General features: G+C 42.3%; 1 protein-coding gene across 1 annotated transcript; it reads left to right on the top strand.

Moving 5' to 3' along the window:
• Positions 1 to 9,524: 9,524 nt before the first annotated feature.
• Positions 9,525 to 10,538, top strand: LOC306929908 (sodium/bile acid cotransporter 7-like; the record flags this gene model as incomplete). Its single annotated transcript, XM_079510640.1, has 1 exon — positions 9,525 to 10,538. One exon carries the CDS (start codon positions 9,525 to 9,527, stop codon positions 10,536 to 10,538), a length of 1,014 nt encoding a protein of 337 aa, XP_079366766.1.
• Between the last annotated feature and the right edge of the window lie 2,656 nt (positions 10,539 to 13,194).

Below are 13,194 nucleotides of genomic sequence, written 5' to 3'. Positions count from 1 at the left end.
AGTTCTGACTGCAATGGGAAGTGCATTCCATAGTTTTGGAGCCAGAAGGGATTGATTTCCTTAGCGATTATAATACTATCGTATACGTTTTTTTTTCTTAGTTTCTATTTTTCTTTTACATCTAATGTCCAGTTGAGAAAGAGTATTAATATCCCATCTGCATGATTAAAGCTCTACAATAGCAGGTGAAATGTTTCTGCTGCAGTGTACTGAACATTAATGACTTGCCTTCACAACATGCACATGAGGTAGATAGGTAGTGAAAATTGACTACAAATACTGGATTTTACGGCAGCTTATACAATCGGTGGAACTGATATGCTAATTAAGCGATGTCCCCGTATAGGTGCAACCGTGTAATTGACAGTAAATTGAAGCATGAGTGAGGTGTTAGTACGGTTTGATAATTAATGTGCCGGAACTGAACAGGAGTAACACAGGGACCTCGGCATGGATATGCATGACTGCTTATTTTACTTTTCTACTACCTTTCTACCACCTTTGATAAATTTGCTGAGAATTGAATTGAATTATTTGTCAATTGCTGAAAGCCTCAGATAGTGCCTATAGTGCAGAGTAAACAGTGCATTTATATGTTTGTACAAGCTCTCAAACATTTGTGTGTCTTCATTGATAATGAAACCCTGTGTGAATGTGTGCACGTGCGCGTGAGTGTGTGAGCATGTGTGAGTGTGTGTGTGTGTGTGTGTGTGTGTGTGTGTGTGTGTGTGTGTGTGTGTGTGTGTGTGTGTGTGTGTGTGTGTGTGTGTGTGTGTGTGTGTGTGTGTGTGTGTGTGTGTGTGACAGAGGGAGGCTAACCTTGTCCTAATTGCACTCCATCTATTTCATGGGTGCTGTGCTCTGGCCTATTTCTACAGCTATAAATTTACCACTCTCTCTGTTGTGATGGATGGCTCACTCATTTTAGCCCAATCTCTGAAGACTGTGCAGCCAGAAAGGAAGTCACTGAAAGATGGAGGCCCTGCTTTACTGTCTATGATGGGAGGAGTGTACTAGCGGGTGGAACTTTCCATGACCTGAAAAACTGTTTATGATTTTGGTAAGTTGGTACATTACTACATTAGCCTACAATTGATGGGCTGTGTAGTGGCGAGGAGGAAAGGTCATTGCCACTATCAATACACTGACCAATAAATGTTGATTAAATTGGCTCACAGCAGAAGGACAGGATTCAGGTTAATCTCTTAAACCATGCATGTATGATAGGCTACTTAGTTGACTGATGTCCCCCAGGGCTCTATACTTTGTCCGCTGCTATTCCCCCTCTGCATAAAATCTTTTTGCAGAAAATAACATATCTACAACACATCTACAACACTTATTCTCTCAGGCTTATGGCATGCATATATAGTTGTTGATTGTTGTTGATACATTTTGTAAAGCATCCTTGGGTTCAAGAAAGGCACTATATAAATTCAAGCTATTATTATTATTATTACATGCTCACAACGTGTTGTGACATGCTGTGACTTTGCAATTTTGCGAATGTTTGCCCCAGAATAGGGACGCTATAGGGTATTTGTTTAATATTTGTATTAATAATAATAAGGGTAATAATAATAATATTATAACTACAGAGCTGATGCTGTGTGTCAAAGAGTATTTACTTAATTTCTTCTCCATTTGACAGACTGCAGATGATTGTGTAAGCGCGGGATGGGATAATCATAAAACGATGACTGTGCGAGTCGTTTCCTGTGGAACAGTTATTAAACCCATGATGTAGCATTTGTATTGCACAAGTCAGCAAAGTAGGTGATGCTACAGGATAACCTTCTCAGGAACAAGAAGAAAGAAATGGCTGATTTTATAATCAGCCATTCTATAGTCCAATAGCCAAGCACAATAGCCTATTTGAATCTCTAGTGAGGTGACAGAAAATGTGTTTTTGTTCCATTATTTCTGAATCTAGAACCCTCTCATATTGGCTGTTAGTTAATCACATCCCAATTTTGGGGCTACCAGTCATTGACGGGTAGCAAGGAGATACATTCCGAGGCTGTAGATTGGACATACTTTGGTGTAGGGAAGAAGTGCAAAGTACAGAGCAGACACCAATCAAGTATTAGTTTACTAAGTACAGAGGGTTTAAGTTGTTAAAGCCTTACGGTCTTGTTATCATATGTACTAGACTGTGTGCAATGACCTGTCTTGTGACAAACATTGACATAAGGATGTTGTTCACCCTTGTCCTTGAATAATTAAAGAATTGCTTGACACAAGCTCGGTTCTTATCCTTGTGTTTCTGATCCATGCTTTCAGTAGAGAAGTCGGTACAGAGATTTTACACACAGGTGGAAATAAACTAGAGAGACTTGTAAACATCTCATCAGAGGAGGATGAGCTGATTACTGTAAATCACTTCCTTTCTCTTTTGTCCTTGGACTCTGTTCTGTGACTAGCAGCAAGCTTTAATGGCCACGTTCCAACACAAGGCACTTCAGCCTAGGCATGAAGGCAATAGAGAGGATACTCCACTGAGCAAAATTAGTCACAGGACCAGGAATCCTACCTTCGATCTATACATTTAAGGAATCTCAGTTTGTATGCATTTATTTTTTTATTACAAAGAGTCTTCCATAACCTGCAACGTTCTAGAACACATAAAGTTCTATAATCTTTTTTTGTTTGTTTATGTCAACATAATAACCAGAACCAGCCCTGAAGGGGGTGGTACGTCATAAAAAAACACATAAAAAAGTTAAAATAGCTACAAGCTCACAACACCATATACATGACGATATCCACCACATACAATATCATGACATGTTGTGAGGTTGTATATCAGCCATACGTTCTGGGTTCCCTGAATTCAGGGTTAGTACTACCTCCTGGGCCCAAATGAGGTTTTGAGGACCATTAAAACCAAGCCGTAGTGTATGGAAACAAATCCAGAAGCCATGAAATGTGTTACATGCCATAGATGCCACATAAAAAAGAGCCATCTGTCTGTACAGTATGTCCTTCAAGTATCTCCAGATCCATTCATCCATCCATATTGCAGGACCGGGAGTGCAGTGTGAAGTCGATCCGATGAGCAATTCTCGAGAACGCTCAATGAGCCATGGTCATCGACAGCACAAAGTTTCCAAGAGTCTCCAGTGGCCGGGCCACAGACTGAACCACCACACCCTCCCGAGGGGACCGAAAGGGAACACCATGTGCCATGCCATAGGCACTGCACTGTAAAGCTGAAAGCATCAATCAGTAACCTTCACCCTCAATCTACATCCCGGTATTTGAAACAAATATTAAACGGAATGAAATGGTGGCCAAGCGTGGCACTGCTGTGCTACTTTACTTTGGATTTCGGCGGGTATTTTTATAGTTGGGAATAAAATAGGACTGGACATCTCTCCCAGGAGGCCGTGTGGAGATTGGAACAGAGAGGGAGGAGAGGGTTGTGTGGGCTACAGCTGTGGCCGTTATCTCTAGATCCAGGGCAAATATGAAAGGCTAATGCAAGCAGACATGAAGAGATGCAGAAAAACACACATGCACACCCTTGTATACACGCGCATGCATGCTCTCTCTCTCTCACACGCACATGCACGCACGCACATGCACGTGCGTGCACGCACATGCACGTACACACACACACACACACACACACACACATTCACACAATACATGCACACAGTCACAGCAGCTTACTCTGATCTTGCACTTTGTACGTCACTCTGGATAAGAACTTCTACAAAATGCCTGAATTGTAAATTGTAGAGGGTGTTGAAAGCTATGTGTATCTCTGAACTACTACTCTGAATATTAAAATTACATCACACAATCCAAGTCCATGCTCAGCCATTTAGGGAAGTAAAGTTTAATTTGGCCATAACTGGAATTCCTCCTCTGCATTGAATGCCAAGGGAATTTTTCATTGTAACTATTTGAAGCAGTGGTCATCTTGCACAGGGGTTCAGTGTCTTGCTCAAGGACACTTCAACCCAATGCCAGCATGGAACCGAAACCTTCCAATTCCCCAGCCACAGACCTCCTGGTGACTCCTCAGTCACAGCAGGTTATTTGTGTTTGCTACATAATAATAATAATAGAGTAATACCATATAGATATTCTTATCTTACAATAAGCATACTGTATGGTAGGCCCAAGCTTGTTCTAGAACAATGATTCTCAAACTTTTTAATATCAGGGACCCCAGTTTGGTTTAAAGATTAAACATTACATGAATTACTATTACAAACTATGAGACTCTCAGAGTTACTCTTAAAATTACAATAATTTAGCTGGGAGTAATTTTGAGAGTATACAAATGGAACTATGAGAGTGTACAAGTGTCCCAATTACACATACACACGAATGCTGTTGGAGAGTACAAAATGGAACCAAATTTACTCTTTAGTCTCAAAATTACAATAATTTAGCTGGGGACCCCCTGGAACCCCCTCAATGACTCCTAGGGGTCCCCGGAAGAACCACATACAGTAGTGTGTACACAACTGACCATGAACAGATATATAGTCAAAAGTCTTCATTGCCCCATATTTCAAACTACAGTATACCCCTGGCCTGATCTATACACTTTCTATGCATAGCATAGGTCACTTTAGATCACGCTGTCCTTGACCCCTGCAGAGGAATTTAACAGTGCAACGCAAAGCAATTTCCTGACAAGAAGTCACTTCCAGTGTGGAACCGTGATATGCAACATTGACAATGTGATTGGGACAGAGGACAGCGTCCCCTCTTGCCACCAAGTGGGTCAAGTGGGCACCCATCACCGAGAATCCCCATGTGAAATCACAATAATGCCCTAATGGCCGTCTGTCAACCTATCAACTGTCAAGTGGCAGGGGATGAGCTGTTGCCATAGCAACAGCAATAAAGCCAGGAGGGGCAGGCAGAGAATTAAGGCACACACACATACTGTACATTGAGTTTTATATCATATAGAACGTTTAGGATGGTGTAGGGAGATTTGAGCCATAGCCTTAGTAAATATTGTCTAGAAAATGCGTCCCGTTGGAGGAAAAAGAAAAAATATGGAATAAGAGGACATATCCTGCTACCACGAGAAATGTTCATATTTCACCATGCAAATAGGGCAGCTTGGATCGCATGGAAAGATTGTTTGTGTACACAGCAAATAGTGTCCGAACAGAGCAGGGAAATGGCCTGGAATAATGCCATATCCATCAATACCTGGCTGAGATTCTGCATGCAGTAAGCCAGTAAAAGTGCTGTTGCATTATGCTGCCCAGACAAAAGGCTGTTTGTTAATGTCTATGGACAATGACATACAATAAGAGGCTTCACAAAAGAAGGTAATGAGCACTTAAAAATGCAAGTGAGGAACAAAGAGAGCAGGGGAAGAAAGAAACGTAAGAAAAGACTTCTAATAAGCTGCGACTCAGGGCCATGGTGTCATTGTGTATTGGTCGAAGTCCCGGAGAGAGAACGCATCAATCACAACCCCGCCCCTCCTTCCATTGTTTACCCTGAGATGTGAGATTGAGCTCTACCTTGATTAGTCTCTTCTGTCTCCTCTGCTGAACGCTATCATAGTTTAGATTAGTCTCTTCTCTTCTGTCTCCTCTGCTGAACGCTATCATTGATCTGACAAGAATCCTCTCGGACTGTGGTTCCCAAATGTTTCAGGTCGAGACCCAAAAGACGTTTGCCCTTGACTCAAACTAGTGAAAATAGCCAATCTACAAGCTCGCAACACAGATCTTGTTTGTTTGTTTGTTTGTTTTAAAATGTATACTTTCTTATTTAATTTTTTTTGTTATACTGTAGCATAAAAATCAGTTTAACGAATCGGTTTAACCACTTAAACAGATTTTTAGTCCTATATTTCATACTTTGGCTATATTCAAAAATAGCAGATCAATGAGCTCACAACGTCTCGCAGTTGTGACATCTTGACAAATCTTTCCTTGACACAAAATCTTGTCGGATGCATGGGGGTCTATGGTCTCGTTTGAGAAGCACTGGGTTAAACACCTTTCTGACACATCATGTGTAATTCAGCCATGTCAAATGGCATCCTTGAACCCATGCCTCACGTGCTACTGCTAGCACAACTTTCTGTCATTGTGGTGTCAGTTACATGCTCTCATTCTCCACCCCACAGAGAAACTCCAAGGGCCTTATGGGTATGACAGAGAGCAGACCTGTGATTGGAGCATTCTCTTATCTCCTTAGCCCAGCAACATGGCTGGCAAGACCTCTGTGTGTGTGTGTGTGTGTGTGTGTGTGTGTGTGTGTGTGTGTGTGTGTGTGTGTGTGTGTGTGTGTGTGTGTGTGTGTGTGTGTGTGTGTGTGTGTGTGTGTGTGTGTGTGTGTGTGTGTGTGTGTGTGTGTGTGCTCGCGCGCGCGCGCGGGGATGTATTTACTTGTTTGTGGGTCTGTAGAGGCTGCAGTTCCACAGAGTGCATACACGTATACTATACTGTACATGTGCCTGTGTGTATTCATGAAACAAATTGCATTTGTATGTAAATGCATGTATCTATGTGTGTGAGAACGATAAAGGGAGCAATTACCCCAAATATCAAAGAGAAACCGCCAACGTGTGTGTGTGCGTGCTTGCGTGCGTGCGTGCGTGCGTGCGTGCGTGCGTGTGTGTGTGTTGCGTGAATGTCTGGGTCATATAATACTGAATGTGTGCCTGTGTGTAATCAAGTGTGGAACCCCAATCCACACAAGAGATTGATAGCAGGGCAATGGTTGCTGCTTTCATATTTCTGCTGAAATCACAGAAAACAGAATAAGTCACTGGAACGTCCAATAGCAAGCCAAATCTGCAATGCCAAATTCGAGACAGAGAATTGTACATTTTCTGCCCACTGGAATTACATCTTCCAAAGTTTCACACAGTAACACACATAGCACAATCACAACATATTTCTTCAGTTAAAGGATTAGATTATACTATCAATGGGTCTAGTGGCTGAATATTGTCTATTAGCAGTGGTTCTCAAATGTTTTCATGTCAAGGACCCCCAAATGAATGAAAGTATTTGGCCACAAACCCCCATCTGAAAATGTTTTGTGTCAAGATTTGTGTTAAAATGATTCCAAAATATATTCAGATTTTTCAGGATTATTTTTTAAATAGATGATCTACAAGCTATACAACACGTCCCATTGCAACAATAGATTGTAGAATTGATAGATTGTAGAATAGCTTGTAGATCTGCTATTTTTGATCTGCTCAGAATATGGATGTTGGGGTTCAAGTGGTTACAACAACTATTTACTATACATACATAGTTTTTATCTTTTTCTGGGAGTCCCTTATTTTTCTTGGAAATAAGGGATGGCCGGCCATTTGTCCCTTATTTGAATTTCAGGTAGTTGGCATTGCCAAGTGGCAACCCTAGCTGGAATCACACCTGATTATGTGTTAGAGGAATATATTTTATGGCTGTCACTGGCTGTGGCTGAGTACGACTCAGCAGCTTTCTTTCAATATTGCATCATATACTGTATAGTTATATTTCACTGTGTTATCCTTTATCCACTTCCTCCAGTTTGCCATCTCCTATCATTGCTGCAAGCAATTATAGCCTGAAAATGTACCTGTCATTCCCTTAGAGCTACAATCTGGATTGGTAAATAATACATCATAATACTGTATGGCAGGCATACAGTATGATCTGTGTAAACACAGAGAGACAGGGAGTTTTGGTGCAAGCACATACAGTTAGTCTGTGACAGTGATGTCAGAACTCTGAATCAATACGTTTAACCCGGAAGCATTTCTTCCCAGTTATAGTGAGAAACTGTAAGTTACAACATGATATGCGGACAGCCGGACGCGTCTGCATTGTTGACAGCTGAGCTCGTTCGGCTACAAAAGATAGAAAAGAGGAGGGCAATATTTCAGGAACTATACACAAAAAAGCCTGTATTAGTTAACTCTGAGTGTAAAACTGAACCCACTACCACTGAAAACGTTGCTGTGTATTTGATTTGTACTTTGAATGTCACTAGGCCTGTATACCCTGAACGCTCCTTTGATCTCACAATGGAGTGGCTGACAGTGAAGGACAATTCATTAATTGTTAATAAATTGCATTAGCAGTAAATCAATTCTTTTCAGAGCAGGGGTCTGAGTGGTGAAGTGCTCAAAGCTATACTAAATTGATTTTGAAGAGTAATGCTAGCTTTGTGTTTGTGTGTGTGTGTGTGTGTGTGTGTGTGTGTGTGTGTGTGTGTGTGTGTGTGTGTGTGTGTGTGTGTGTGTGTGTGTGTGTGTGTGCGTGCGTGCGTGCGTGCGTGCGTGTATCCTTCACAACAGATTTCTTACAGTTTACTATTACTGAACAGTAATAGAACAGAAAGGGTTCTATTTAAGAGTAAAATACCCTAATTTACATTGTAAAGAGTGGACTGTGGACGTGTGGAGTGCTGGGTTGGGACATAGGACTTACATTGGCAGCTCATTCTCCAGAAGCCAAGATCTCACTGGATGGAAGCTTCCTGTTAATCCTGTATAGAGAAAGAAATATAAGGAAAAGTTTGTCACTACTACTGCATTATAACATTCTTTTTAGAGATTATTTTATTAAACCATGAGGGATTTTGCAATTTTGCTTACTGTCATTAGCACAGAATTATGAAGCCCTAAATAATCATATTTAGCTTTAGAACAAACATACCCCAGCATGAACACAATTACTGCAAATTTAAAAAGGACTCAATTATGTTGTGCTCAGCATTTTTATTTATTTTATTTCCTATCAAAGTGGCAATTTATTATGTGCTGATGTCTGCAGTGCACCATCAAATAGCTTTTGCTAAGTACAAGGGTTAGAGCTGTAGCTCATGTGTGTACACACACACACACACACACGCACGCACACATGCACGCCCGCAAGCACGCACACACACATCAGAGGCTTTTCCACATCTGTGGTTAAGAAATGATCGGATCTAAAACTAATACGTGGGTATCTACAGACCCAGACAGCATCAAGCTACTCTTCCTCTTACTTTTCTCTGTCCTACTTTCCCTTGCACCCACTCTCATTCGCTCTTTCAACCCCACCTCTCTCTCTCGCGCGCGGTTCAGAACACATCGTCCTCTTCTCATCTATATTCCACTCACTTTGACAACACCTGCAGCATTAGAGAGGACTAAGAGGAGGCTGTGATAATATTGGATTTGAGTTCAAGTGAGCCCAAATCAACACACTCAGCATGTAGCCAAAATGACCACACTCTCAGAATAGTTTGAGCAGTGCACATGGACTTTCATTACATAATGTGTATATTATATCTTATATGTATACAGTCCAGGTCAATTTTATACAGGTTTGTATGAGAGTAATTGCCCAAGTATGGAGCTGCCCAAATATGGAGTTATATGGGTCCTATTGGCTATCACCATTACGTCACATAACGGCTTGCCATATCACCTCTATAAAATTGTACTCATTACAGTCAGACAGTGTGGCAGTTTCTAAAGAGACATTGAAGTGTGTCTAGTTCTCTAGTTTGGATCCCAAGCCTGTACCTGTGCCATCAGGAATATGGGTCTGGTGGCTAGGATCCAGAAGGAATGGTTTATTATCGGGGTAGTGCTGGTTATCTTATCGGCCAAACTGCAGCCCAGCCTCGGTGTGCCGGGAGGTCCTTTGAAGCCAGAGATCACCATAGCCTATCTAGCTGTGTCCATCATTTTCTTCAACAGTGGATTGTCTCTGAAAACCGAGGAGTTGACCAGTGCCATCCTTCACATACGTCTCCATCTATTGGTCCAGTGTTTTACCTTTCTCTTCTTCCCATTGGCTGTCTGGTTGCTGCTCAGAGTGATGTCTCTCACAGCCATCAACCCATATCTGCTCAAAGGGATACAGTCAGTGGGCTGCATGCCCCCTCCTGTCTCCTCTGCTGTTATATTGACCAAGGTTGTAGGAGGGAACGAGGCGGCGGCCATCTTTAACTCTGCGTTTGGAAGTTTCCTGGGAATTGTTATAACTCCAGTGTTGTTGCTTCTGTTTCTTGGTTCCTCCTTCTCTGTTCCATTCTCCTCTATCTTCTCCCAACTCTGCATGACGGTAGTCTTACCACTGATCCTGGGTCACGTGTGTCAGCGGTTCCACAGGGAGTCTTTGGAACACTGTAAGTTTCCGTTTGCAAACATCAGCTCTGCAGTTCTGCTGCTTATCATCTACTCCACCTTCTGCGACATGTTCAGCAACTGCAACATCACCCTGGACACAACCAGCCTGCTACTGGTGCTCCTCATCATACTCTCCATACAGATCAGCTTCATGTTGCTGACATTTGCTTTCTCTACCAGGAAAGGCTCGGGTTTCACCCCCGCCGACACTGTGGCCATCATGTTCTGTTCTACACACAAGTCACTCACACTGGGTATTCCCATGTTAAAGATAGTGTTTGCAGGATATGAGCATCTTTCTCTGATCTCGGTGCCTCTGTTAATTTACCACCCCGCCCAGATCCTACTGGGATCCATATTGGTTCCCAGTATCAGAACCTGGATGGCCTCAAGGCAGCAGAAGTCTAGAGTCTGTTGTTGAGATACTGTATAGGCCAAATTCCAACAGCATGGACATGCATGAGCGGTGAGTGAGCATGCCAGGAGGCCAGTAAAGAGGGATTTACAGTAGTCAGGTTGAGAAGCCTGAGTCGTCTCTACCTGCCAGCCAGGATGGGCAGTCTCCTGGGTGAGGAAGGGTCTAATGCTGCTCAGTGCTCACCAGGGCAGTCTCCTGGGTGAGGAAGGGTCTAATGCTGCTCAGTGCTCACCAGGGCAGTCTCCTGGGTGAGGAAGGGTCTAATGCTGCTCAGTGCTCACCAGGGCAGTCTCCTGGGTGAGGAAGGGTCTAATGCTGCTCAGTGCTCACCAGGGCAGTCTCCTGGGTGAGGAAGGGTCTAATGCTGCTCAGTGCTCACCAGGGCAGTCTCCTGGGTGAGGAAGGGTCTAATGCTGCTCAGTGCTCACCAGGGCAGTCTCCTGGGTGAGGAAAGGTCTAATGCTGTTCAGTCTCCTGGGTGAGGTGTGGTACAGGAAGGGTCTAATGCTGCTCAGTGCTCACCAGAACAAAGGCATATCTCGGCATAACAGGACTGCTTCAACTGCACTTATAAGCAGGGTTCCCCAATTAGTTTTTTTGTTTGTTTTGGAGCGGTGCAGCCGCTCCAATGCACAGCTTTGTGTGTATGTCTGTCCGTTTGAGCACGGAAATGTCTGTGACGTGATGTTGATCGTGAAGGGCACCGCTCACTTTACATGAGTGTGATTTTTAATCTTAAGAATAGATGTAGAACACCTATTTGACAGTTACAGAAACATAATTGCATTCCTTGATGCATTAACGAGCATCAACAAAGCGTCCTTCTCACAAATATATAAAGACTGCAATAGACAGATCAATACAACGAATACATACATAACAACACTAGATTTTTTTGTAATAATTGAATCTAGAGTTGCGACACCGACCATTGACATCCCATACATCCAAACAGAAAGTCCTATCTGATTGTATTAAACAACATTAAACTCATCAACATGCAGCTGTACGAAAAGCTCTATCTACAGTATCAGTGTTTGTTTCATAAAGTGAGTGAAGTGAGGGGCACTCTTAAACACAAACAAACATATTCCGTGCTCAAACACACCTACACACAAAACTGTGCATAGGAGGGGCTAGCACCCCTCAAAAATGTACCGTAGACATTCACTTTCTGTGAAATTCCGTGCAGGTGATTATTTTAGTGTTTGGAAGCGCAACCTCCTCCTCCTCCTCCTCCTGCCTCCTGCATTATGTGCAAATTCAAAACAGGTGATACGCAGGGCCATTGAGTGATTTCCAATGAGGCTTCCCAAACTCGAACACTATGCAAGGGTGCATATAGTATGCATGTACAATGTATGACGCGGTGGTAGTTGTTGAAAAGTAATGACCGATAGGATGTATAATTACACGGCTACTTTATTAATAAATTGACCCAAAAGTAACAACAAAACAAGGTATTTCCTTGCTCACGCTAATGACTTGAAAGTATTTCATAAGCGTCTGCCCAGCTGCAGCACAGCCGCCTCGGAAAAAGTTCATCAAATAGAATACATTTTCGGTTACTGCAATGTCTATTTCTCACTTCAAATGTTTTCAAAAACATTCTTGAGAGCAATAGGAGCCACAGGCCCAAAAGCTCAACGGTCAAGGATTAACCTGTGATGTCATGATATACTTTTTATTTGTGTTTTTTCTATTCCTTTGGTCATTAAGGTCCACAGAATGAGAGGTCTGCTGCTCTGCCGGAAACATCGCGAATAAACGTTATGGCCATTTTTGTATACCACACCATAGACAACCAATATATAATATAATACAATATAATATCATACTTTAAGTATAGCATGTGACATGTCCAACTAGGAGGTTTTCATGATTCTGAATCCATTCCAAGCATTCGTTTTGCACGAAAAACACTCCTTGGACTAAAAACGGTGATAGCCGTCATCACAAATGTGGATATGGCCGTATTTAGGCCAAGTAGTGTTTTTCGTGCAAAACGAATGCTTGGAATGGAAATGTTGCCTTATATTGGTTGTCTATGGTGGGGTATACAAAAATGGCCATAACCTTTTTCACGATATTTCCGGCAGAGTAGACATCTCATTCTGTGGACCTTAATGACCAAATTAATAGAAAAAATCACACCTGTGTGAAGTGAGGGGCGCTAATATATTAAAGTCTAACTCATGTTGATTAGGTGATGTAATGGTGATGTAAAACAAACGGTGCCAACACAAACATTAAACGGCATTAAAGTTTAAGGGCTCATGACGTAAATCACCGTCAAGTTCAAGTGCACGGTCATGTGCCCGAGACGGAGATTGATTAATCTCTGTCAAATTAGTGATATGAAAACGGATCGCATCGCTCCACAGCCTAGATGCGCTTGTTGTGCAATCCTCGGTGTTGCACAACAGTGACACGTCATCGAAAATGTTCCTCCCCTGTTTAGCTGACGACAACGAAAATCTTAAAACATTAATAACTCGCGATCTAAATCATCCCGCCTAATTATAAGAAAAGATCCTGTGTTTGACGGCCCTCTGCGGTCCAGTCGCTAGTCGCAATAGATTTATTCTTACCCGTTGTTGTCGATCGCATCTTTAGTGTTGTGGCTATTGTTAGCTGCTACACACACATTCACAACAAC

The sequence above is a fragment of the Electrona antarctica genome, assembly GCF_951216825.1.
Source record: "Electrona antarctica genome assembly, chromosome: 9".
Classification (NCBI taxonomy): Eukaryota; Metazoa; Chordata; class Actinopteri; order Myctophiformes; family Myctophidae; genus Electrona; species Electrona antarctica.
Note: the sequence above shows the minus strand (reverse complement) of the source record. Positions and strands in the feature narration are given on the sequence as shown.